Raw genomic sequence first — 21,327 nt, forward strand, 5'->3', positions numbered from 1 at the left:
CCTGCTGCCGTCAGTGCCCTCTGCCAGCTGTGCTCCAGGGCTGCAGCCAGATGTTGCCTGCTGCCCTGTCCAGCTGTGCCCCTGGTTTCCGTCAGTGGCTTCGCCCAGCTGTGCCCCGCTCTGGTTCGGTGTCCTCGCCCAGCTGTGCCCCAGCTGTGCCCGCCGCCCTCGGGCTGCCCCCCCCCTCCAGCCGCGGCCCCGCCCCTCCTCGCCGCCAATGGGCGCCGCCCCCTCCCTGGGCGGGGCTCCACCCCCTGCCCCGCCCATGGGGCGAAGGGGTGGGGGCGTGGCCGCGGGGCGGCGGCGGGCCAATGGCCGCGCGCGTCTCTCGGGCCCAATGGGAGGCGGCGTCTCTGCGGGGCGGAGGGAGCCCGAGCGGCGGCCGGGCCGGCGGGGCAGCGGGGCCCGGTACGTGTCGGTGGGGCCGGGCCGCCCCGGTGGGGGGGCTGGGGGGCGGCGTGTGCGGGCCTGGGGGGCTGGGGGGGGCGGGGAGACAGGATACGCGGGTCTGGGGGGGGTGTGGGGCGGGGTACGTGGGGCTAGGGCGCTGTGGGGTGTGGGGGGGCGGGGTACTTGGTGTTTTGAGGCTATGGGGTGTGTGTGGGTCGGGGGCTGTGGGGCAGGGTAGGTGGGGTTAGGGGGCTGTGGGGTGTGGGGGGGCAGGGTAGGTGGGGTTAGGGGGCTGTGGGGTGTGTGTGGGGCAGGGTAGGTGGGGTTAGGGGGCTGTGGGGTGTGTGGGGGGCAGGGTAGGTGGGGTTAGGGGGCTGTGGGGTGTGTGGGGGGCAGGGTAGGTGGGGTTAGGGGGCTGTGGGGTGTGTGGGGGGCAGGGTAGGTGGGGTTAGGGGGCTGTGGGGTGTGTGGGGGGCAGGGTAGGTGGGGTTAGGGGGCTGTGGGGTGTGTGTGGGGCAGGGTAGGTGGGGTTAGGGGGCTGTGGGGTGTGTGCGGGGCAGGGTAGGTGGGGTTAGGGGGCTGTGGGGTGTGTGTGGGGCAGGGTAGGTGGGGTTAGGGGGCTGTGGGGTGTGTGTGGGGCAGGGTAGGTGGGGTTAGGGGGCTGGGAGACTATGGGGTGTTTGTGGGAGTGAGGGTACATGGGGCTAGGGGGCTTGGGGGTGTGTATGTGGGGCAGGGTATGGGGCTAGGAGGCTGTGGGGAGCTGTAAAGTATGGGGGCATCAAGATATGTGGGGCTAGGAGGCTGTGGGCAGAGCTGTGAGGAATGGGGGGTCAGGATATGTGGGGCTGGGGGGCTGTAGGGGGCTATAAAGCTTGAGGGGGTCATGATATGTGGGGCTAGGGGGCTGTGGGGTGTGTGGGGTCAGGATATGAGGGGTAAGGGGGCTGTAGGGGCTACAAGGTGTAGGGGGGTCAGGATGTACGCAGTTAGGGGGCTGTGGGGTTTGTCTGTGGGTCAGGATACGTGGGGGTAGGACACTAGGGTGGGGGGCTGGGGGGGTAAGGGTGTGTGGGGTACGGGGTGGAGGGGGTCAGGGGCCTGGAGGTGGTGGCTGTGGGGCGAGAGGCTGTCTGGGGGTGCAGGGGGTCAGGGCGTGGGGTGCATGGACACCTGGGGCGAGGGGGGCTGTGGGGCGGCTCTGTGGGGCGCAGGTGGGTCTCTGCAGAGCTTCAGGTGTGTGGGGTGAAGCACGGGAGCCCCCGGCGAGGGGGGGTGATGTGGGGGCACGGCGTGTGGGGCAGAGCAGGGCTGGTCCGGGTGAGAAGGGGGAGCGGCTTGGGGGGCGGGAGCCGGCCGGGGGGGCCGTGGGGCGGCGGGGGGGCCCCGTGGGTCCGGGTGCTCCCCGGCGAGTGCGTTTGCCCGGCGCCGCGCGGACGCGCCGGACTTTGGTTCATGCTGCGCTGCCGAGCGGCCAAAGGCCACCGCGGTGCCCGGGGGCTCCCGCCGCTGCCCTGGAGGGGACGTGCCGGGGTCCGGGCCGCTCCCCGCGTCGTGACACCAGGGACGCACAGAAAATGCATGTCGCGGTTCCCAATCCTTGGTCAGAAACGTGGGCTGGGGAGCGAGCCGCGGCCGGCTCCGTCCTGTCCTCGCTGCCGACCTCGGCTTTAACTCTCTTAACCCCCGTGGCCGCAGCTCGGGGTGGAAGGTCCTTCGGGTGAGGTGTTGCCGCGGGCTGTGGCTCGGGGACTGTTGTTCCTGGGGCTGACGGCTTCGACGGGAGGCTGAGGTCACGCTGGGTGACCACAAACTGGATGGTCCCCGCCGGCCTCGCGATCCGCGGAGCTGTGAGTCAACGGCTGCCTGCGGAGCGAGACCTGCGCCGGGTGGGAACGGGAGGGCAGCAGCCCCCGGGGAGACGGTTTGGCTCCTGCTCGGGGTGAAGGTTCAAAACGAGTGCGTTTGCTGCGGGGCGGATGGGGGGAGCGTTTCGGGAGCGGAGCAAAACCCTCTGGCCTCTGCTAGGGCCGTTTTTTCCTCCGTGGGGCTGCAGCAGACGGTCCCGTGGCAAATGTTCCCAGAACGGGGACGCGGCCGGAGGGGCTGGAGCGCGTCTGTGGGGAAAGAAACGCCTCTGGTTGGACCCGAAGCCGCTCAAAATCCATTTCAGATGATGCAAACAGCAAGCGAGACAGCGCTCCTGCTTGCAATCAAACCCCGCTTGCTTTTGGGGTGTTCCTTACGTTCAAACAGGCTCCTCGTAAACTGGAATAAGTCGCTCTGGTTTGCGCTGGTTTAATACGGCCTGTTTGAAAACTGATTCTGTGCGATTTCCAGATGCCGGCGAGATGCAGGTTTTGGGAGGATGCTCGGAAGCGGCAGGAAACCCCCGGTCGGAGCCGAGCGAGCGGCCGCGTAGCTCGCGTCCAGCCCTCGCCCTTCCCTCCCTCCTCTGCGACGTGAACTTTGAGTTCGCGCTCGCCTCGGGCCGTCGACCCCGGGACGAGGCCTTAGGCCTTGGCGTGGCTGCGCGGCTGCAGATCCCCGGCGCAGACGGGCTCCGTCTCTGCAAACCGCGTCTCTCAATAGCGCAGCTGTGCTGAGGTTGCAGATTACGGCTGGCGGCAGCTCGCCTCGCCCCGGGCTGCGCCTGGAGCTGAAATTCCCAGGGTTTGCAGGGGTGAGAGAAACCGCAGCTGCGGAGGACGGAGCCTCCGCGCAGCCGAGCCCGGGGTGAGGGCAGGGGGGTTCGTGCCCCGCAGCCGCGGCGCCCGCCCCGCGAGGGTGTGACACCAAAGGCAGCTGATCTCGCGCGGGGAAGGGATCCTCGAGGCTGCTCCGCAGCAGGGGATGGGGGGATCGGCCTCTGGTTTGGCAGCCGTAGCTTGGGGGGTTCAAACTGCTTCGTGAGCGTCGTCCGCCTTCGTCCGTAGCGCGCCGCACTCGCGCCCTGGGCCCCGAAACCTTCTGGGCCCCCCGTGTCTGCGTCAGCCGCCGATGCGGCAACCCCGAGGCCGGAGAAAACCCCCGAGCGCCTGCTCCCCAGGACCGATTTCGGCGGCTGCTCCCTTTGCTGCCGCTGACCGCAAGCTCGGATGCCAAAAACGCCTTTTCAGGCCTCCCGTACCTCTTGTCCCGCGGCTCTGGCGGCTCCGCTTCGGAGCGCAGGGTGCTCGCGGCGCGGGAGCGTGCCGCGACCGAGGGCCACCCGCTCCCCCAACTGCGACGCCGGGGCCGGGCCGAGGCGGGGAATCCGGCCCCTCGGCCGCCCGGTTTCTAGAAATGAGGAAGCGGGGCGCTGGGAGGAGGAACCGCCGCCCGTTTCGGGTTCTGGTCGCCTCCGAGGAGGGATGGGGGAAATTCGCCAAGGATCGGCTTCGGGATCTTTCCGTGCCTGCGGCCGGAAGCTGAAGTAATTCTGTCACATGCTTGGCTTTGAGAGGCTCCGGAGAGGCGCTCGCCCCGAGCCGCCGGGCAGGGCGCGGGCAGCCCCCTCCCTCCCTCCCTCCCTGCGGCAGGTTCCCCTGGCTACGGCTGCACGCGGTGAGGAATTCCTAGAAAATCGCTCCTCTCGGCACCTTGTCCTCTCTTCTTCCTTGCCCGAGCCAGAGTAAACACCGCCCGGGCTGCGCGGAGCAGGGTCAGGTATTTGCTTTCACCACCTGCCCGGGCTGAGGCAACCGGGAAGCTGGAGAGCTTCCTGCCGGGAGCGCGGGCACCCGAACGAGGGGCTCGTCGAGCTCGGCCTGCTGATGTGGCCTGCCCTGTGCAGCCGACGACAGAGAGACGGGGGAAAGGCTGCGAGGGGGGCGGATAGGCCTAGCGCTTTGGAAGGCGTGCAGCTTTCTTCCCTCGCGCGTGCTGGGGTTGCTCGGCGGGGTTGTCTGCTTCTGCCCCCCGCGGCGCTGGTTAGAGTGTGCCTGCAGAGACGCGTGTGCGCGCGCCAGGCTCAGCTGCGGCTCCGCCGGGCGGGTGGGCTGAAAGAGCAACTCGGGCTCTTTCGGCGCGGCCGCGGGCAGCGGTGCAAGCGCTAAAAGCCCTCAAAACCGCAGCCCGTTCCACGGCCGCGCTCCGTATCCGCTGTGTCGCGGGAGAGGTGCGGAGCTCCGCGGGCCGAGCCCCGCTCCTCCGCCTGCCCGCCCGCAGATAAGGCCGCGAACCGCCGCGCCGCGGTGTTCGGCGTCGATAGGACGCTGCGGAGCTGCGGCGGGAGCTGGCCGCGCTCTCGGGGGACGCGGAGCCTGCGGGATTTCTGTCTCTGCAGAGCTCCCCTCTGCCCCGTGTCCGTTCAAAGCACAAGCCCTCTGCCTGGCCGTGCAGCGGGTAGGAGCTCGTGAGCTTGCTGCGAGCGCCGAGCCGAGAGGAAGGGTACGACGGAGTCTGGCTACCCTCCGTGGGAGTTCCCTGCTGACTGGGGCGTTTATCGCTATCAGAGGAAGTGGAGGGCCGTGTTGAGGTCTCTGTGTCTTTAGTCAGCAAAGAAAGAGACGCTTGGCCGCGTGTTTGATGAGGAATAAGCTCCAAATTTTGCCCTCAGTTCTGCAGCCTGCGCTGCAGCTGGCTCCCCGAGGGAGAAGCACCGAGGGCAGAGCGAGGGGCCGCGGGCTGAGCTAATGGAGTGGGAGTGGTGTTGTGGCGCGGGGGAGCGAGGAGGAGCCGGAGCCAGGCTCCCGGACCCGTCCGCCGCCGAGGAATCCGGCAGCCAGAGCTCCGCGCGAGGGGGTCTCGTCTTCCCCCGCTGCCGCTGCTGATCGCGCCGCGTCTCAGGCAAACCGCTTCCCCGTGCAGGTGATGTGACGTCTCCCACCTCTGCCGTGGCCCGGGCACGCGGCGTCTGGGGATCGGGACCGAGTTATGCTCCATGTGACAGCGAGGTGCGTAGCCCCGCGTGCCGCTGCCGAGCAGAGCCCGCAGCCGCGGCGGGGAACCTGCCTCGCGGCGAGGCGGAGGGCGCCCGGTCCTGCGGCCGGGGAGGGGGCGGCGGCGGGTGCTGCTTGCCCTCGTCGCACTGGTTATTTTTCTCCCCGCTTCTCTTGCTTTCCAGCTGGGGGATCTTGGAGGGCCGTCGACATGTCTCTGTGCCGCTGCGCCGCGAAGCACAGCGAGCTGGACGTGGAGGGCTGCTGCTTCCTGGCGAGCACGGGCCTGAAGGTGTGTCTGCACTGGAGCGGCGAGGAGGAGCAGCAGCGGTGCCAGACCTACACGCAGGGCACGCTGAGCGCGGAGGAGATCTGCATTGACATCGCGCGGAGGATCGGTGAGTGCCGGGCGTCTGCCGGGCCGTCCGCGAGGGCGGAGCGGGCAGCGCTGCGCAGGTTTCGTTAGCGCTGCCCGCCTGGGACCAGAAAGCAGGCTGCTCCGCCGGGATGGAAGGGGGCTCTCGGATCAGTCAGGTCCTCTGCTCTGAGACTGAAGAGATGAACGTCTGTACGCAAACAGCCTCACCTTTAGAGCTCGCCCCTACTTGGGAGAAAACCTCAGGCTTTGTCCCAGAACTGAGAAATTTCCCCTGTCCTCTCAGTCTCTGAAACCACCTAGACCACTTTTTTTCCAGTAAATCGGAGACTTTATTTTGCTTTTAGAAAGCAACTTCTTGGCAACTGGCCGTTAACAGTCCTTCTGTCAAAATCCAGGCATCAGCCTCCCTGTTTGCTCCGGAGTTCCTGAGAAGCGGGGTAGGATGCCTCTTCCCCCGGGGCTCAGGCCAATGGGTCTGTGAGTTATTGGAGCATGACTAGTTGAAGAGCAATTACTTCACCTCTGACTCATCAGCATCCTCGTTTAATGAGTGCCCTGCCTCCCTCTCTGTGGACTTCTGGCGAGCTGCAGAAGTCCTGGGGGAGGCGGGGGGTAGGGCACCTGTGCCTCCGTTCTGCCCTAGCTCCAGGTCTGAGAGGGGTACTTCACAGTCATGCTGCCTTGAATTAGGGGCGGCTGATGTCCTTTTTAATCTCAGATTCTCTGGAAAAGGCTTTAGCTCTCTTCTAAAGTTTAATTGGCAAATCAATCTCAGTTTGTATTTCCCATGGGTTTTACTTAACTCTCCTTCCCCTCCCCCTGCTGCGGTACAAGCAGCTCGGCGCGTTGGTTTATTTGGAATAAAAACTGCTGATGCTTCTCTGGCCAGCTGGCTTTGCCCGAGCCTGCCGGAAGGATAGCAGATACATGTCTCTCTTTAAACGGCACTTTTAGAGACTATCCTGCCTCTGACATTTGTGAGCAGCAAAGCAGCGTTCGGAAGCTAATGATGAGAAGGAAGTCTCGGTCCCTGAACGTGGGGCGTGGGTAACCGTCCCCGCTGTTGGGAGCGTGGACAGGCTTCTGCTGCCAGCAAAATATGGTGACTGGGAGGAAAGCAGTGAGAAGAGATTTTTTCCATCAGCTGTGAATCTTTGCGAGCTCGACTGCGTGTGAAAATGCGCTTCCTTGGCACCTCACGGGAATCCTCTTTTCTCTGCAGGCATCACACCGCTGTGCTACAGCCTCTTTGCGCTCTATGACACCCAGAGCAGAATCTGGTTCCCACCCAACCACGTGTTCGAAATCAACAAAGTCACCAACCTGAACCTGTTCTTCCGCATGAGGTGAGGGCAGTTGCTTCTGCTCGTTGCTCTGCTGCTGCTTGCTGACCCCCTCAGTGAAGATAAGTCTTATGGAGCAGCCAGACTATTTTTGCTGTGGAACAATGCACCCAGTAGTTTAATAGGGCTGCACTGGAAGTCCACGGCTTGCTTTTCTATTTCTGGGTTACCTGTAGCATAGGCAGCTGAAAGAATTGCCTAGAAATGTGTACTGAGGTTGGCATGGGATCAGGGAACTGACCAACTCCTCTGGGAGGTGAGGAACTCAGCAGGGCTCGTCTAAATCAGAGTATCTGAAGGATTAAACGAGGAACTGGAAATGTTTGGAGTTCGTGCCTGTCGTGTTGAATGAGAGGTGAGCTATGGAAAACTTCCTTTCCCTGTTCCTGATGCTCCTCCACCTTTTGACCGCTGTATGGAGCAGCGTTTTCTCCTAAAATGTTGCCACTGCCCATTGTATTAGAACTTTTTTGGCTCGCTTTTTTTGTGGTGTCTGAGTCATAGCACAGGTGAAAGTAAAATGCAGCTAGGGAAAAGCAGAAAACGCGGCCTGGGGATACATTAGCCTGTGCCTGCCTTGTTTTATACAGCTTGCAATATCTCCTTCCTCCCGGGGGACTGAAGGGCTCCTGCTAGAAAGCAGAATGCTGAGCAGAGGCCTCTCCACAGCTGCCCGTTGCACGAGGGACATCCATCGTGCTCTCTAGGAACGGAGCCGATGCATCAGCAAACGGCCTCGGGCGCTGCGCTGGCCTGCTGCGAGGCTGCGCTGCCCGAAGTACCTCTTCGGTCGGGAGCTGGCGTCACGCGCGCGACTGGCGTCCGAGCCGAGCGCGCTCCGAGGAATGCTGTGACAGCCTCGTGTACCACGAACCTGCCCGTTTTCAGGGAGACCGTGGGAAAGCCGTGCCTGGGAATCCTGGTGGCTAGCACCCCAGTCTCTATCGGCCCTGAGGAGTAGAGACCCGCGGTCTGTAGCGCTCTGGCTGCACATAGGGCACAGTACGCTGGGCTCTGACTTTCTGGGCCAGAAAGTCCTTTCAGCTCTGGTTTTGAGGACTCGCTGTTTTGATGCAGCCTGCTCATTCCTCGTGAAGTCAGGTGTTTTTCTCTTTAAGAGTTAGGGAAGGATTTTTCCCTCCTGTTCTGCTCTGGTTCTGTAACATGCTGTCAGTCGGGAGGGAAAAAGAATAGCTTGTGTTTGTCTCTATAAACTAGCTGCATTCACCTCCTTCCCATGCACAGCTCGGTGGGGCTGCATCATTCGTGTGCCCAACTCAGCCGGAGCAGCTGCCTGCAGGCAGCCGCAGGAAGTGTTCTGCATTCGAGCACCAAAATAACCTCGCGTGCGCCACCGCAGACGGCGATGTGGCTTTCGGGGTTGAGGGGAGCGTGCAAACAGCGGGAGCGGAAACATGCCGTGGCCAGAGAACTCTTTTCATGCTGACGCTTCTTAGGTGTGGGTGTATGGCATTTTGAGGGACGGTCCTCAGCGAAGGTTTTCTTACAAATGTTTCTCCAAGGGGCGCCCTGCAGCGGTACGAGCTGCTGGGATTCAGCAGAAAGCAAGCTCAGCATGGAACAAACTGGGTTTGCGCGGCTGAACTGCTCGCAGAGGTTTCTGAGAAGTTTCAGAGGGAGCGCTGCTGCCGCAGGGATGCTCGTAGGTCTGGATCAATCGCAGCCAGAGTAAACTGGCGTTCTGGTTCTGCTGATCAGCGCCCAGTGGGCCCTTGGGTGTGCTTGGCAACGCAGCTAACCCCAGCCATTCGTGGACTCTGAGTCAGGTCAGGGAAAAGCTGGAGAATGGCTTAAAAGAGAGATTTTGATAGCAGGAAAGGAAGGTTGCTTCTTCCCCTTTGCCTTCTGTTATCTGAATCTTTGCCTTGCGCTCAGATCCGTGTTGAGGACCTGTGTGATTCCCATGTCAGCAGCTGGGGTTTAAGGAACACATGGCTTGGCCTTAACAAACCGACCAGCCGCCTTGAACTGGGGACGTGACCCAGCTAGCGGTGCTGCTGGGCCGGGATTCAACGGGTGGTGCGTCCGAGCGAGGGCAGGGGCAGGGGCAGGCGACAGCCCTGCTGTAGCCGGCAGCCCCAGAGCGCGTGGCCTTCTCCGCTTCCCTCCTCTGCAGGTACTACTTCCGGAACTGGCATGGGATGAACGACAAGGAGCCGGCGGTTTATCGCAACGTGCCCCGGCAGAGCGAGTCCCCTGACGAGAAGCTGCAAGGGGGGGCCTTGCTGGACAAGTCGTCCTTCGAGTATTTGTTTGAGCAGGTTAGCAACCAGGCGTGGGCTGCTGGGTTGGCCAGGGGCTGGTCACCCCCGGAGATGGGAAAACCTGGGCTCTCAGACGGCAACGCTCTCCGCTCGGGAGAGCGCCTCAGGGTAATCCAGCTCAAGGGCCAGATTGCGATCAGCCCTTCCTTCAGGGTCTGTTTGCCCTGCTGTCAGTGCTTTGTTTAAAGGACAAATACAGCTGCAGGTTTGCCAGGAGCCTCGGAAAGCTTTTGTCCTGCTTCAGGCCTCCCTAGGAGGCTGGGAGCTGAAGCGGGGGGTTTCCATTGCACCTTGGGGGAGCGGGGGAAAGCACCTGAAGTCCGTAGAGGTTTTTTTCCCCTTTGTTTAACTCTCTCTCTTTGGTAGGGGAAATTTGAATTCATCAATGATGTTGCGTCTTTGAAAGACCTCCAGACTGAACAGGAGATCCAAAGGTTCAAGAACGAAAGCTTAGGCATGGCTGTGCTTCACCTCTCTCACATTGCCATCAAAAAAGGCATCTCCCTCGAGGAAGTGGCCAGGAAATACAGGTGACTGCCTGGCGTCGAAGTCTCGGGCTGGGGGCTTTCTGCTCTGTGGTTGTCTGAAGGGTTTCTTCTGCTCTGCTAGCAGGCTGCTGCGAGAGGGCAGCAAGAGGCAGTGCGGCTACTCCAAGGAGTGAGGAGATGGCAGCCTGAATGGGTTTGTGTCCTAATGCTTCCTCTTTTCAGCCAGCTGTGTGGTGGAGGGAATGGCCTGACCACAGAGGACAAGTAGATGTTAGAAGTCAGCGTTTGGGATTGCTAACGTGGCGAGTGTGCAAAGCCGTGGATGGAACGTGCATCCGGGAGCGTACAGCCCGTTCTGCTTGCGTCTCAGGGAGGGAGTTCGGCACCGGAGCTGCGTGTGTGAGGTGGTGGCTGGGGCACTTCTAACGTGGTGCAGCTTGACTTGCCTTGTAAACCTGTCCGCACATCTGTGGTCCGACTCGCTGTCTGCCCAGGTCTCTCACTCTTGTTCTCTCTGTCCTCTGTGAAGCTGGAGCATGAGCAATGAGGAGGTGTTTTGGGCCATTTTAGGTGATGCAGAGATTGGCTGTGGCCGTTCTGCTGAAGACCCTGGCTGTGCAACTCCGTGGGTGTCTGAGATTTTCCTAACCAGTTGTTCCTCCCTTCCACAGCTTCAAGGACTGCATTCCACGCTCCTTCTACCACCAGATCCAGCAGAACAACTACCTGACCAAGTTCCGCATGAAGAACGTCTTCAAGAAGTTTGTGCAGCGCTTCCAGCGGCACACAGTCAGCACTGGAAAGCTGACGGAGCAGGACGTCATGTACAAGTACCTGGCCACCTTGGAGCACCTGGCACCCCGCTTCGGGAGCGAGGTCTTCCCCGTGCGCTACCTGGAGACCTCCTCTGAGGGGGAGGAGGGGCAGCTCTTCATCGACGAAGGGCATCCGGAGCTGGAGCACGAGCACTTGCTGCCCCCCACGCGGCGCCCAAGCAAGATGTGGCCCGCCGTCTATGAGGTCCTTGTCACCGGCACCAAGGGTATCCAGTGGCGGCCCGTGCCTGTTGAGGTGGGTCGGAGCGGGAAGAGCAATTCCCATCCAAGTCTGTGGGAAGTCCCACACTGGCTGCTTTTCATTAACTCGTGCTCCTGAGCTTTACCGCCTTGAGTGGGTGTACGGGTCGATGCCGTGTCAGTTCGGTTTAGCAGATGGATTCCTGGACGAGGCTCAGGGTATCCTGAGGTCTTCTTTTCCAGCTCGTCCCAGGTTAGCCAGCACCTGCCGTGGGCTGGCGTCTGTCTGTGCTCTTTCCCAGCTGTAGGAAGGGCTGGGACTGATGCTGCCTGTCTCTGGCTCTGCAGGTCATCGAGGTACGCTGCCATCGTACCTATTTTGGGACAAAGGCCAGAAACAAAGAGGTGGAGCCCAAGAGGCTGAATCAGCCGGCGGAACGGAGCGAGCCGAAGTGGGTACAGTTCTGCGACTTTCATGAGATCACTCACATCGTGATCAAGAACTGCGAAGTCAGCATCAACCGGCAGGACAACAAATGCCTGGTGAGTGAGCCCTTTTCTGACTGAGCTGCCCCACTGACCAGCTTGGTGCACGTGGGAGCCGGTGATTGCACTGCCAAGACGGGAAGGAGACGGTACTGAAGGAACAACGGGAGGAAAAGTGGTCTTTGCCAAGGTTAATGCCAACAAGTTGAGTTTTGCTGTGATGTGCTTGCTTTCCTTGCTGGCTCTGCTGCTGCAGCACGAGAGCTGAGCCCTGCAAGGCGCGTCCTCCGACCACTTGCTGCAGGCCCTCGGTGGGCTCGAGCACTCTCCTCCGCGGGCTGGCAGAGGGCAGAGCGATAGGTGGATTTTGGGGCGCTTGCAGCCTAGCTTGGTGGTTTCTCACGCGCGGGCTGGTTCCCTCCCTCGCCCCAGGAGCTGGTTCTCCCGTCATACGAAAGCGCGCTGTCCTTGGTGTCGCTTGTGGACGGCTACTTCCGGCTCACAGCGGACTCCAGTCACTACCTGTGCCACGACGTGGCACCGCCGCGGCTCGTGATGAGCATCTTGAACGGCATCCACGGGCCCATGCAGTAAGCGGCTCCTGGGCGGGAGACGGAGGGTGCACCGGCGGCGCGGGGGACGTGCCGCGTCCTTGGGGCTTGTCTGGAGCTGTTCCCTCCTCCCACTTCCAGGGAGGAGTTTGTCTTCGCCAAGCTGCGGCGGGAGGAGCACGAGGAGGGGCTGTACGTCGTCCGCTGGAGCGTCCTTGACTTCAACAGGATGATCCTGTCCGTGGTGAAAAGGGGGCACCAGCAGGTGAGGTGGGAGTCCGGGCGCGCTGCGACACGCTGGGCACAGGCCCGTCGGCGCAGTCCCTGGGGCTCTGCCCCTGCCACCTCGCCCGGGCCCCCCCGAATTAGCCCTCCCAAGGGGGAGGCTGTCAGCTGAAAACCGCTGTTTACCGGTTCGGTTGTATCTGCCCTCGGTAGCCCCCATACGCCGGCAGAGTCTCCTCCCGCGCGGGAGGAGCGGGGCGGCAGGGCCGCAGCCCTGGCGTGGGGTGTCGCGCTCTGTTTGCTGTTACATCTCCTCGGTCTTGTTGGCCTTACGCAGCCCACAGCAGATCACCTCCGGGGAAGGGGGAAAGGCTCCAGCTGCCAGGCGTGGCTGCGCGCCACGGGGCAGCAAGTGCCAGCAGCCGTTTGTCTCGTTAGGAGCGAGCTGGGCTGCAGCTGGGCTGAGCTGCCGGCCCTCTGGGTGATCAGAAGGCAGCTGCGGAGGACTGCCCTTCTGCTGCAGTTAGGCTCTGGGCCGGAGTGCCGCCTCCGGTGTTAACCGGGTTGGTGCTGCGCCTGTTCTGACGTTGCCTCGTCTTTCCTAGGGCTCTGGGGTGCAGGGTGCCCTCAAGTACCGGCAGTTCCGGATCCAGAAGAAAGGCAGCTCCTTTGTGCTGGAGGGGTGGGATCGGGAGTTCTCCACCTTGCGGGAGCTCATGGATGTACTCAAGGGCTGCACGCTCAAGTCTGGGGACGAGAGCTTCACCGTGAAGAGGTGTTGTCCACCCAAACCAGGAGGTAGAAGAAGGGTTCTTTTTCCCTCTGTCGAACTGGGGGAGCGAGGGCATCTGGCAGTTTCTGGGTCCTAGCGTAGATCTGTTCTCTCTTGCAGAGATTTCAGACCTGCTAATCGCACGGAAGGTGAAGGACAGCACAAAGCAGATCCTCAGCCTGACCCAGCTCAGCTTCCACCAGATCCGCAAGAACGAGATCACGCAGGTTGTGCGCTCTCCTTCCCTGGCAGCAGGGTTTAAGGGTGGTGTGTGTAAGCGTGTTGGCTGGAGGCAGTTGCTACCCTGATCAGGGGATGCTACCAAGCCCCTGCCACCACTGGTGCAGGGAGGGGGGATGTGCAGAGCAGTTGCTGGCTTTGGTTTGGCACTTTTATTTAGCAGGAGGATTGATTCCTTCCTTCCTTCCCCAAGGGGAGGAGGCCGGGTCCTACAGAGGCAGCACTGTCAGGGCAGGAGACAGTTTCTTGCCTGCCCTCCACAGCAGTGTGAAAAGGTGCCGCAGAGTTGACGGAGGGAAGGGGGGAGAGTTGGCTTGGGAGTGCAAGGCTGAAAATACCCTTCCTGAGACGGTGCCAGGTCTGACCTCCGTGCGCCTTCCTCTCGTGCCCGCAGCGAGCCCACCTGGGGCAGGGTACCCGCACCAACATCTACGACGGGGTGCTCAATGTGTGTGGGACCGCTGGGGCCGATGACGAGGCCGAGTACTTCTCCACTGAGCAGAACAACAACAGCCGGGAGATGCACGTGGTCCTCAAAGTCCTGGACCCCAGCCACAGAGACATTGCCCTGGTGAGCGCAGGCCCTGCGCCAGGCTGGGGGAAGGGAGGCGGAGCGGAGGCCGAAATGGCCCCGAGCTGCTCTCTGTGCTTTGGGCAGCTCGCGGGAGGTCCCCGGCCACGCGGAGACAAGCTGCCGTCGTGACATCCCCGCTCCTCTCTCCACAGGCGTTTTTTGAGACTGCCAGCCTGATGAGCCAAGTGTCGCACGTCCACCTGGCCTTCGTGCACGGAGTCTGCGTGCGAGGCTCCGAGAGTGAGTGCTGGGCGCTCGCCCCCTTCGCTGGTGACAGCCACAGCTGCCCTCGCCTCGTGCCGCCGCCTTCGCGGTGCCTTTCCCTTGCTGCTGAGCTCGCGGCCGCGCCGGCCGCTGCCAGCTCTGTCGCTCAGCAGGCGCGTTTCTGCTTGGGGCACCGTCCCAGCCGATGTCACCCTTGGCGTCCTCCCGCGCGGTGCCGAGGGCCGGGCTCTCGGGCTGCTGCTCGAGAACCTCCCCTCCTCTGTGTCCCCAGATATCATGGTGGAGGAGTTTGTGGAACATGGTCCTCTGGATGTGTTGCTGCGGAAGGAGAAAGGCCGGGTCACCGTGGGCTGGAAAATCACCGTGGCCAAACAACTGGCCAGTGCCCTGAGCTACCTGGTAATGGGCTGGTCTGGGAGCGGGGCGTTTTCTGGGAGCCAGCTGGTGCCTGTGCACCCGGAGGCCGCCTCCAAGCACCTTCTCTGCTGCTCCCGTCCCCTGTAGTGCCCCACAGCACTGTCCCCAGCTGCGGCCCTAGCTCCGGTAGCAGCACGGCAGGGAGGATCTGGCACGGCCTTTCTCTGCTCTTCAAGCAGATATCCACGTTTTTAGCATAGCTACCTGCACTCACAGACCCAATCCTCCCTTGCTCGCTCTTTTCTGGAGCTGGGCTGACCCTTTCCAGGTAGCATGTGTGAACTTCAAACCCTGAATGCTTACACTGCTCTGCAGCTTCAGATGGGGCCGTGCAGGCTGGGGAGAGCCACAAGTCAGAGCACTGCCCTCCCTGCATGCCGGGCTTCTGGCCAGCAGCTCGGGAATGCTTGGTAGCTGCTTGTGAAGACATGCGTCCCAACGCTGGGTAATCCTCGTGCTCCTTTCTTCCTCCTGGGTTCCCTTTGTGCAAGGGGACAGTGAGATGTGGAGGTGACGCACGGATCCAAAACTTGGGAACTGGAGTTGGGAGTCCCGCATTTTTATTTTCTTGTGCAGCTCGTAGACCTGGCGTGTTTTGAGGTGTCCGTGGGGTCCCTCTGGGGAACAGTGCTCTTCACGTCTCCTTGTTTCCACAGGAGGACAAAAACCTGGTGCACGGCAACGTGTGTGCAAAGAACATCCTGTTGGCCAGGAAGGGCTTAGAAGATGGGTCGCTGCCCTTTGTGAAGCTCAGCGATCCCGGAGTCAGTTTTACCGTGCTCTCTCGAGAAGGTATTCTCTCGTCTCACAGTGCTCGCAGGGCATTTCCTCGCCTTGAGCCGGGCTGGGCCTGCGCTTGCTCCCGGCTCCTGTAGTTCCTGAAGTCCAGGTGCTTTTTCACCTCCTGCAGCCCGGGTAGTTAATGAATAGCGTGGGTTATGCCTGAGCTCTCTTGGCATGGATCCTCTGCCTTCCTTTCAAGCTTTAGTTTCGCAACATGCGGCATTCTTTGGTGTGGAGGAGGTTTTGGATGCGTCTCTGAAAGCAGACATGCAAGCTCTGTAACAGCAGCTGGTCTTGGCCTGTTGCTCTTCTGCTGGAAACTGCAGTCAGAGGCAGCTGCGCTGCGGCTTCCCTCTGCCTCTTCCCAGGGGCTGCGATCCCACGGGGAGCCTTTCCCCGTGTTCACGGGGTCATGCCCTGTTCTAGTGTCATCCCGTCAGCAGCACCTCACTGCGCCTTCTCTCCCAAAGAGCGCGTGGACCGGATCCCGTGGATCGCTCCCGAGTGCGTCCAGGACGTGGGAAACCTCAGCACCGCGGCCGACAAGTGGAGCTTCGGCACCACGCTGCTGGAGATCTGCTTTGACGCGGACGTCCCGCTCAAGGAGCGCACTCCCTCGGAGGTAACTCGTGTCTCCTCCCCTTCCTCTGTGGGCTGCTGCCCGGACCCTCAGTTCTGGGACAAGCCAGCCCCTGTCCGTTTAATGACAGGAGCAGATTTGGAGTAGGCGCAGGGCTGTAGCCCGTGGATGAGTTGCTTTCATTCGATCCCATGGCCTCGTTCAGCAGCTGGAGGGTGCTTGAGACCTGCCTTTCTTTCCCCTCTCAGAAAGAGCGCTTCTACGAGAAGAGGCATCGCCTGCCTGAGCCGTCCTGCAAGGAGCTGGCCACCCTCATCTGTCAGTGCCTGAACTACACTCCCGGCGAGCGGCCCTCCTTCCGGACCATCCTCCGGGACCTCACCCAGCTCCAGCCGCACAGTAAGGCCCCGTCCGGCCCCTCGCAGCCAGCCCAGCTTCGCCCCAGGCAGTTGGTTTGGATGTAGGGAGCCTTCTCCTTCCCTGAGGAGTCTCTCTGTAGTCTTTCTCCCTGTCTGAGAAGACAGACCACCCCGAGAAGACGAGAAGCGGTAACGCAGATGGCAGCCCTCCTGTCTGTGCTGTTACTTGACTTCTCCTTCCTGGAGTCTGGTGGTTCGCATGGAGCTCGCTCCCTGCCCACATGCCTGTTTGTTTTGTCCTCTCTCTGGGGCTTTTTGTTCTTGAGGGTGCCTCGCACCCGAGAACTGATGCTCTTTTGGTCAGAGCAGAGCTGGGCTGAGGAGACCCCATCGTTGCCGCTCCTCAGCTGCCGGGCTGGGAGCACACGTGCAGAGGGTCTGTGCTGCGGGGCCGCCTCAGCCGTTCTCTCGATCTCCTCGATTTCCAGACCTCGTGGACGTCACCTCCGTGAACCCCGAATTCCCGGTGTCCGACCCCACGGTCTTTCAGAAGCGCTACCTGAAAAAGATCCGAGAGCTGGGGGAGGTAAATGGCGTCTCTTGCCCCGCTGTAAGGGCCCCGCGGGAGCCAGCGTGGCTCGAGGCGTGATAAATCCCCAAAGGAGCAGAGAGCTGATAAAGACACCGAGGGCGATTTAGTCCTTATGGATAGGATGGGAGGGGCGGGGGGGCTCAGGGCTTGTTGGGAGGTGTTCTCCTCCTAGCAGGTTAGCGCAGGTTTTTCATTCAGCCTGCAGCGCCTTGCGCTGCTGCACGATTGATCTGCTCCCGCCACTCCTGGGTGAACTGGGCTCTTCCTACACTGATTCCCCAAAAATCTGCATCTAGACCAGGGGACAACAAAGTCCTTATTTTCAAGCTGCGTTCACAGAGGACACTGATTCCCCCCGTCTGAGAAGTCTGTTTGCCCAGCAAGCATGTTGAGAGAAGCTGCTCCTGGCATGGGGAGAGCGGGCCGGAGAGGAGCTCTGCCTTGGCAGGATCCCAAAGGCTGTGTCCGTTTCCTCCAGGGGCATTTTGGCAAGGTGAGCCTGTATTGTTACGACCCCACCAACGACGGCACGGGGGAAATGGTGGCCGTGAAGTCTCTCAAGTCCGGCTGCAGCCAGCAGCTTCTGGCCAGCTGGAAGAGGGAGATCGAGATCCTCAAGACGCTCTACCACGAGAACATCGTCAAGTACAAGGGCTGCTGCAGCGAGCAGGGTAAGGCCGTCCCGCTGCTGCCGGGGGGAGGCGGCCGCTCTGCTGGATTCGCAGCGCGGTGGCTGTGTCGCGGAGCGTACGCCATCCCGCACGGCTCCTCTCGGCCGTCCGCGCCCGGCTCCAGGGCCTGTGAATGTGCCAAGCGCTGTCCCAGAGGGGCACGTTTCGGAGCGCGCCCTTGGCACCCCTCCCTCTGCAGGAAGGGCTCTCGCGGGGCTGGCGATGCTCTGTGCCGTAGGGCTGAACACAAACAGCAGAGCCTAAACTTGCTTCGTCTGCTGCTGGGGGCGATCCCCATCGCCCTGACGCTGGCTACTGCTGGAGGGGTGCTCAAAACCCAGAGTTTGCTTCTGGCAGGAGAAAGCTGGGGTCTGGGTTGCCCCGGCCTCTCTCTGCGAGAGCCCCACCGCTCGCTCACGTGTTGTTCGTCTCCTGCTCTCCTGCCAGGGGAGAAGATTGTGCAGCTGATCATGGAGTACGTGCCGCTGGGCAGCCTGCGAGACTACTTGCCCAAACACAACGTCAGCCTGGCCCATATCCTGCTCTTCGCCCAGCAGATCTGTGAGGTAAAAGCGTAACCTCTTCTGAGGCACCTGCAGTCCTGGCAGAGCGGTGGAGCAGGGCAGAGAGTCGAGACGGGGTCGGGAAAGCTCTGTGAAAAGGGAAGGACGACAGGGCAGCAGCGAGGGGAAGGAGCAGCGAGGGCTGGGACTGCCGGGTTCTCCGTGCGACTCTCTCTGCTTTGCTCTCCCCAGAACAGGTCTCACCCCTGTCTTCCTTCCCGCAGGGCATGGCCTACCTGCACTCCCTCCACTACATCCACAGGGACCTCGCCGCCCGGAACGTGCTGCTGGAGAACGAGAACGTGGTGAAGATCGGGGACTTCGGCCTGGCCAAGGCCATTCCCGAGGGCCATGAGTACTACCGCGTCTGCGAGGACGGAGACAGCCCTGTCTTCTGGTGAGCGCGGCCAGGCCGCGTCCGCCCGCGTGCCCCCAGCGCGTCCCTGCTGCCCGCGCCCGGCAGCAGCCGCGTGGGGTGGAGTGGCGGAGGCCTGGGGTGAGCGGAGGGGAGGACGGATCCCGGCGTGATGCCGGGGACCAAATAAAGGTGCCAGGCTCTGGCTTGCTGGTGCTCTCCCGTGGCTGCCCTGCTTTGACTGCGCCGGCCTTCGCTGCGCAGGTATGCCATGGAGTGCCTCAAGGAGTGCAAGTTCTACTACGCGTCCGACGTCTGGTCCTTCGGGGTGACGCTCTACGAGCTCCTCACGCGCTGCGACTCCAGCCAGAGCCCTCCCATGGTGAGTCCCGGCGGGGGCCGGCGGCTTCCCACCGCGGCGAGCGTCGGCGCTCGCGGGGCCGGTAGCGGAGCCTGAGCCTCCCCTCTCTCGCAGAAATTCATTGAGATGATCGGGACGACTCAGGGGCAGATGACGGTTCTGAGGCTGATCGAGCTGCTGGACAGGGGGAAGAGGCTGCCCAGTCCGAAGGACTGTCCGTGCGAGGTGAGCGGTAATTCCCTGCCCCGGCTCCGCCTGCTGCCGTCGGCCATCTGCCGCGTAGCCGTCCTCCGGCCCAACGGGCCCCAAAGCGTCCCCGTGCCCCGGCCAGCTGGAGCGCCAGCAGCTCGGGAACGAGGCCGTTCCAGGGAGGCACCGAAGTGACAAATGTGTTCTGGGAGGCAGAAAAATGAAAGGCCCCACGTAGCGGCAGGGAAGAGAGGGGCAAGGCGAGGCTGGGGGGCCGAACACCGGGGGCAGAGCCTCTGCTGTGCTTCCTCGTGGCTAGAGGTGAGGATCCCCCTTTCCCCATTGTGTCTGGAGAGACTTTCAGTGATCCGTGCCTGTCTCCAAGCATCAGCCCATCCGCGCGACTCTTCTGCCTGGGGGGGTTTACCTGGGACGTTCAGCCAAAAGCCCCCTTGTCCTCCCTGAGGTGAGGGATGGAGCTGCCTCTCGTGTCTGAAGGTCGCGTGGCTGCGTCCTGACCCGGTGAAAGGTGGATTTAAGTGGAGCTGCGGTTCAAACTAAATTGCTGTAATTGTCTTGTTTATTTGGGTAATAGCCCTGTCTTGCAATGAGCCTGTGATCTTTGCAGCTGGCAGAGGAGGCCTTTAAGCCAGGAGGGTTGCGATATCTTCTGTTATTCTGTTCAGAGCCGGGGCTGCTTCTGATCTCTTTCTCCTCCTCTAGATCTACCGCCTGATGAAAAACTGCTGGGAAGCTGAAGCCTCCTTCCGCCCGGCCTTCCAAAACCTCGTCCCCATCCTCAAGGCCTTCCACGAGAAGTACCGGGCTCAGGCCCCCTCCGTCTTCAGCGTCTGCTGAGCGGGATGCTGCGGAACTCGCTGGAGGAAGGAGCGCAGCCGGGCCGGAGCAGAGGGACTCTGCGTGCGGGAGCCCCACGATGGGGACGGCCCGCTCGGATGAACTGGGGAGCGCCAGGACCCGCTGCCTGCTCCCCCGGGCCTGCCGGGGCCTGGAGCGCTGCGTCCGCCTTCAGACTCTCCCCGTCCGTAAACTTCACGGAAGCAGCTGCAGAGGACAAGACTCCAGCTGCTGCTCCTGAGCTCTGGACCTGTTGCCTTGGCCTGGGTTTGCTAGCTCTCTGGTCACTGGATGGATTTTGGCGCAGGAAAAGAATATTCTGGTTGCTGCCGTGGATGGTGAAGGCCGCGGGGAGAGGCAGCAGCTGGGGCAGAAACCCCTCTCTGCCGGGACTCCGAAACGCTGGACTCCGGCTGCGGAGTGAACGCTAAAAGGGGGGTCGTGGGGACCCGGCTCCTGCAGAAAGAGCCGCTCGGTGCCCGGCGGGCTTTGCTGTGCCGTGGAGGGCTGCCGGGAGGAGGAGGATGGTGCCTTCATCGGACCACGGGGAAAGGACCGGCAGAGGACGTCTCCGTGCGCCTCCCGGGGCGCCCGGTGCCCCTTCCCTGCTCGGGGCCGAGCCCAACACTGTGAATGAGACTGGGGCAGCGCCGGGGAGCCGCCGCCTTCCCCCAAACCCAGGCGGTGGGACGGGAACTGCCTCGTGTCCCATCGCCTCCGCGCTGCTTTCCCGTCTCCGGGGGTGGCGGTGCCCCCCGGGAGCATCCCGGCTCCGCCACCCCCTGCCCCTCGCCTTCCTCACCGCGCTGCCTGGGCCCCGTTCCCGCAGGAACCGGGGCGGCCTCCCCCCCGCCTGACCCCCCGGGCACGGCGGCTTTTACCAAAATACTTCGGCACTTTATCGCAGTTTGGCGTCTCCCCTGCGTTTCCTCTCCCCGAGGGCTCGGGGAAACCTCCCGGGGGGCTGGAACGGTGCCTTCCCCCCACCCCCCCACCTCCTCCCATCCCCTTCCCCGCTCGCCGACGCCCCGGAGCGCTTTGGGGACCGGCACGGGGGCAGTGGGGGAGGATCCGTGCCCCCCCCGTGTTTCCCCTCTCCCCCCGTTATTTATTGCCTGCTCTGTCACGCGTCGCCTGTGGGGCCCGTGGGGCCGCGGCCCTGCCGCTCGGGGCTGTGGGGCCGGCGCCCGTGGGGAGCCGGCAGCCTCCGGGCCCCGCTCCCAATAAAGGATGTAACGGCCCCCGGCTCCTCTCGGCGTCCGCCGTGGGGCGCCCCACGTTCCCTGCGCGTGGGGGGCAGCAGCTCGGGGCGCCCTGGGGAAGGAGGCGCTGCGGCTGGGGGCTCTATAGGGCAAGGGGGGGCTCGGGGTCGCCATAGGGCAAGGAGGGGGTTTGGGCTGCTATGGGGCAGGGGTCATTGGGGTCGCTATAGGGCAAGGAGGGGGTTTGGGCTGCTATGGGGCAGGGGTCATTGGGGTCGCTATAGGGCAGGGGGGCATTGGGGTCGCTATAGGGCAAGGAGGGGGTTTGGGCTGCTATAGGGCAGGGGTCATTGGGGTCACTATGGGGCAGGGGGGCATTGGGGTCACTATGGGGCAGGGGTCATTGGGGTTGCTATAGGGCAGGGGGTCATTGGGGCACTATGGGGCGGGGGGCATTGGGGTCGCTATAGGGCAGGGGGCGTGTCCTCGAAGAGGGGCGCGGTCCCGATAAGCCAATAAGGGTCGAGGGGCGGTGAAAGCGAGGCTCGTCCTGCTCCTGCC

General features: G+C 62.7%; 1 protein-coding gene across 2 annotated transcripts; it reads left to right on the top strand.

Moving 5' to 3' along the window:
• Nucleotides 1-278: 278 nt before the first annotated feature.
• On the top strand, nt 279-20,805 carry TYK2 (tyrosine kinase 2). 2 transcript variants are annotated; one of them, XM_064499267.1, is made up of 25 exons: nt 279-408; nt 5,182-5,267; nt 5,438-5,650; nt 6,854-6,977; nt 9,112-9,256; nt 9,626-9,789; nt 10,419-10,818; nt 11,112-11,306; nt 11,682-11,839; nt 11,942-12,065; nt 12,631-12,823; nt 12,918-13,024; nt 13,432-13,608; nt 13,764-13,851; nt 14,108-14,235; nt 14,910-15,045; nt 15,507-15,658; nt 15,865-16,015; nt 16,464-16,561; nt 17,046-17,238; nt 17,686-17,804; nt 18,026-18,198; nt 18,421-18,538; nt 18,632-18,742; nt 19,430-20,805. In XM_064499267.1, exons 3-25 carry the CDS (start codon nt 5,464-5,466, stop codon nt 19,562-19,564), a joined length of 3,576 nt encoding a protein of 1,191 aa, XP_064355337.1. In that variant the 5' UTR covers nt 279-408; nt 5,182-5,267; nt 5,438-5,463; the 3' UTR covers nt 19,565-20,805. The 2 variants fall into 2 exon arrangements, with proteins under 2 accessions (XP_064355337.1, XP_064355338.1); XM_064499268.1 differs by lacking the exons at nt 279-408; nt 5,182-5,267; nt 5,438-5,650; ... (1 more) ...; nt 9,112-9,256; nt 9,626-9,789 and adding an exon at nt 9,882-9,940.
• Nucleotides 20,806-21,327: the final 522 nt, after the last annotated feature.

Source organism: Dromaius novaehollandiae, chromosome 33, assembly GCF_036370855.1.
Source record: "Dromaius novaehollandiae isolate bDroNov1 chromosome 33, bDroNov1.hap1, whole genome shotgun sequence".
Lineage (NCBI taxonomy): Eukaryota > Metazoa > Chordata > Aves > Casuariiformes > Dromaiidae > Dromaius > Dromaius novaehollandiae.

Excerpts from the sequence above, each read along its gene's own strand:
- TYK2 (XM_064499267.1), top strand. The coding sequence starts at position 5,464 with ATGTCTCTGTGCCGCTGCGCCGCGAAGCACAGCGAGCTGGACGTGGAG. Across the intron at positions 11,840-11,941 it reads GGCATCCACGGGCCCATGCA|GGAGGAGTTTGTCTTCGCCA; the intron begins GTAAGCGGCTCC and ends TCCCACTTCCAG. Across the intron at positions 18,743-19,429 it reads CGAAGGACTGTCCGTGCGAG|ATCTACCGCCTGATGAAAAA; the intron begins GTGAGCGGTAAT and ends CTCCTCCTCTAG.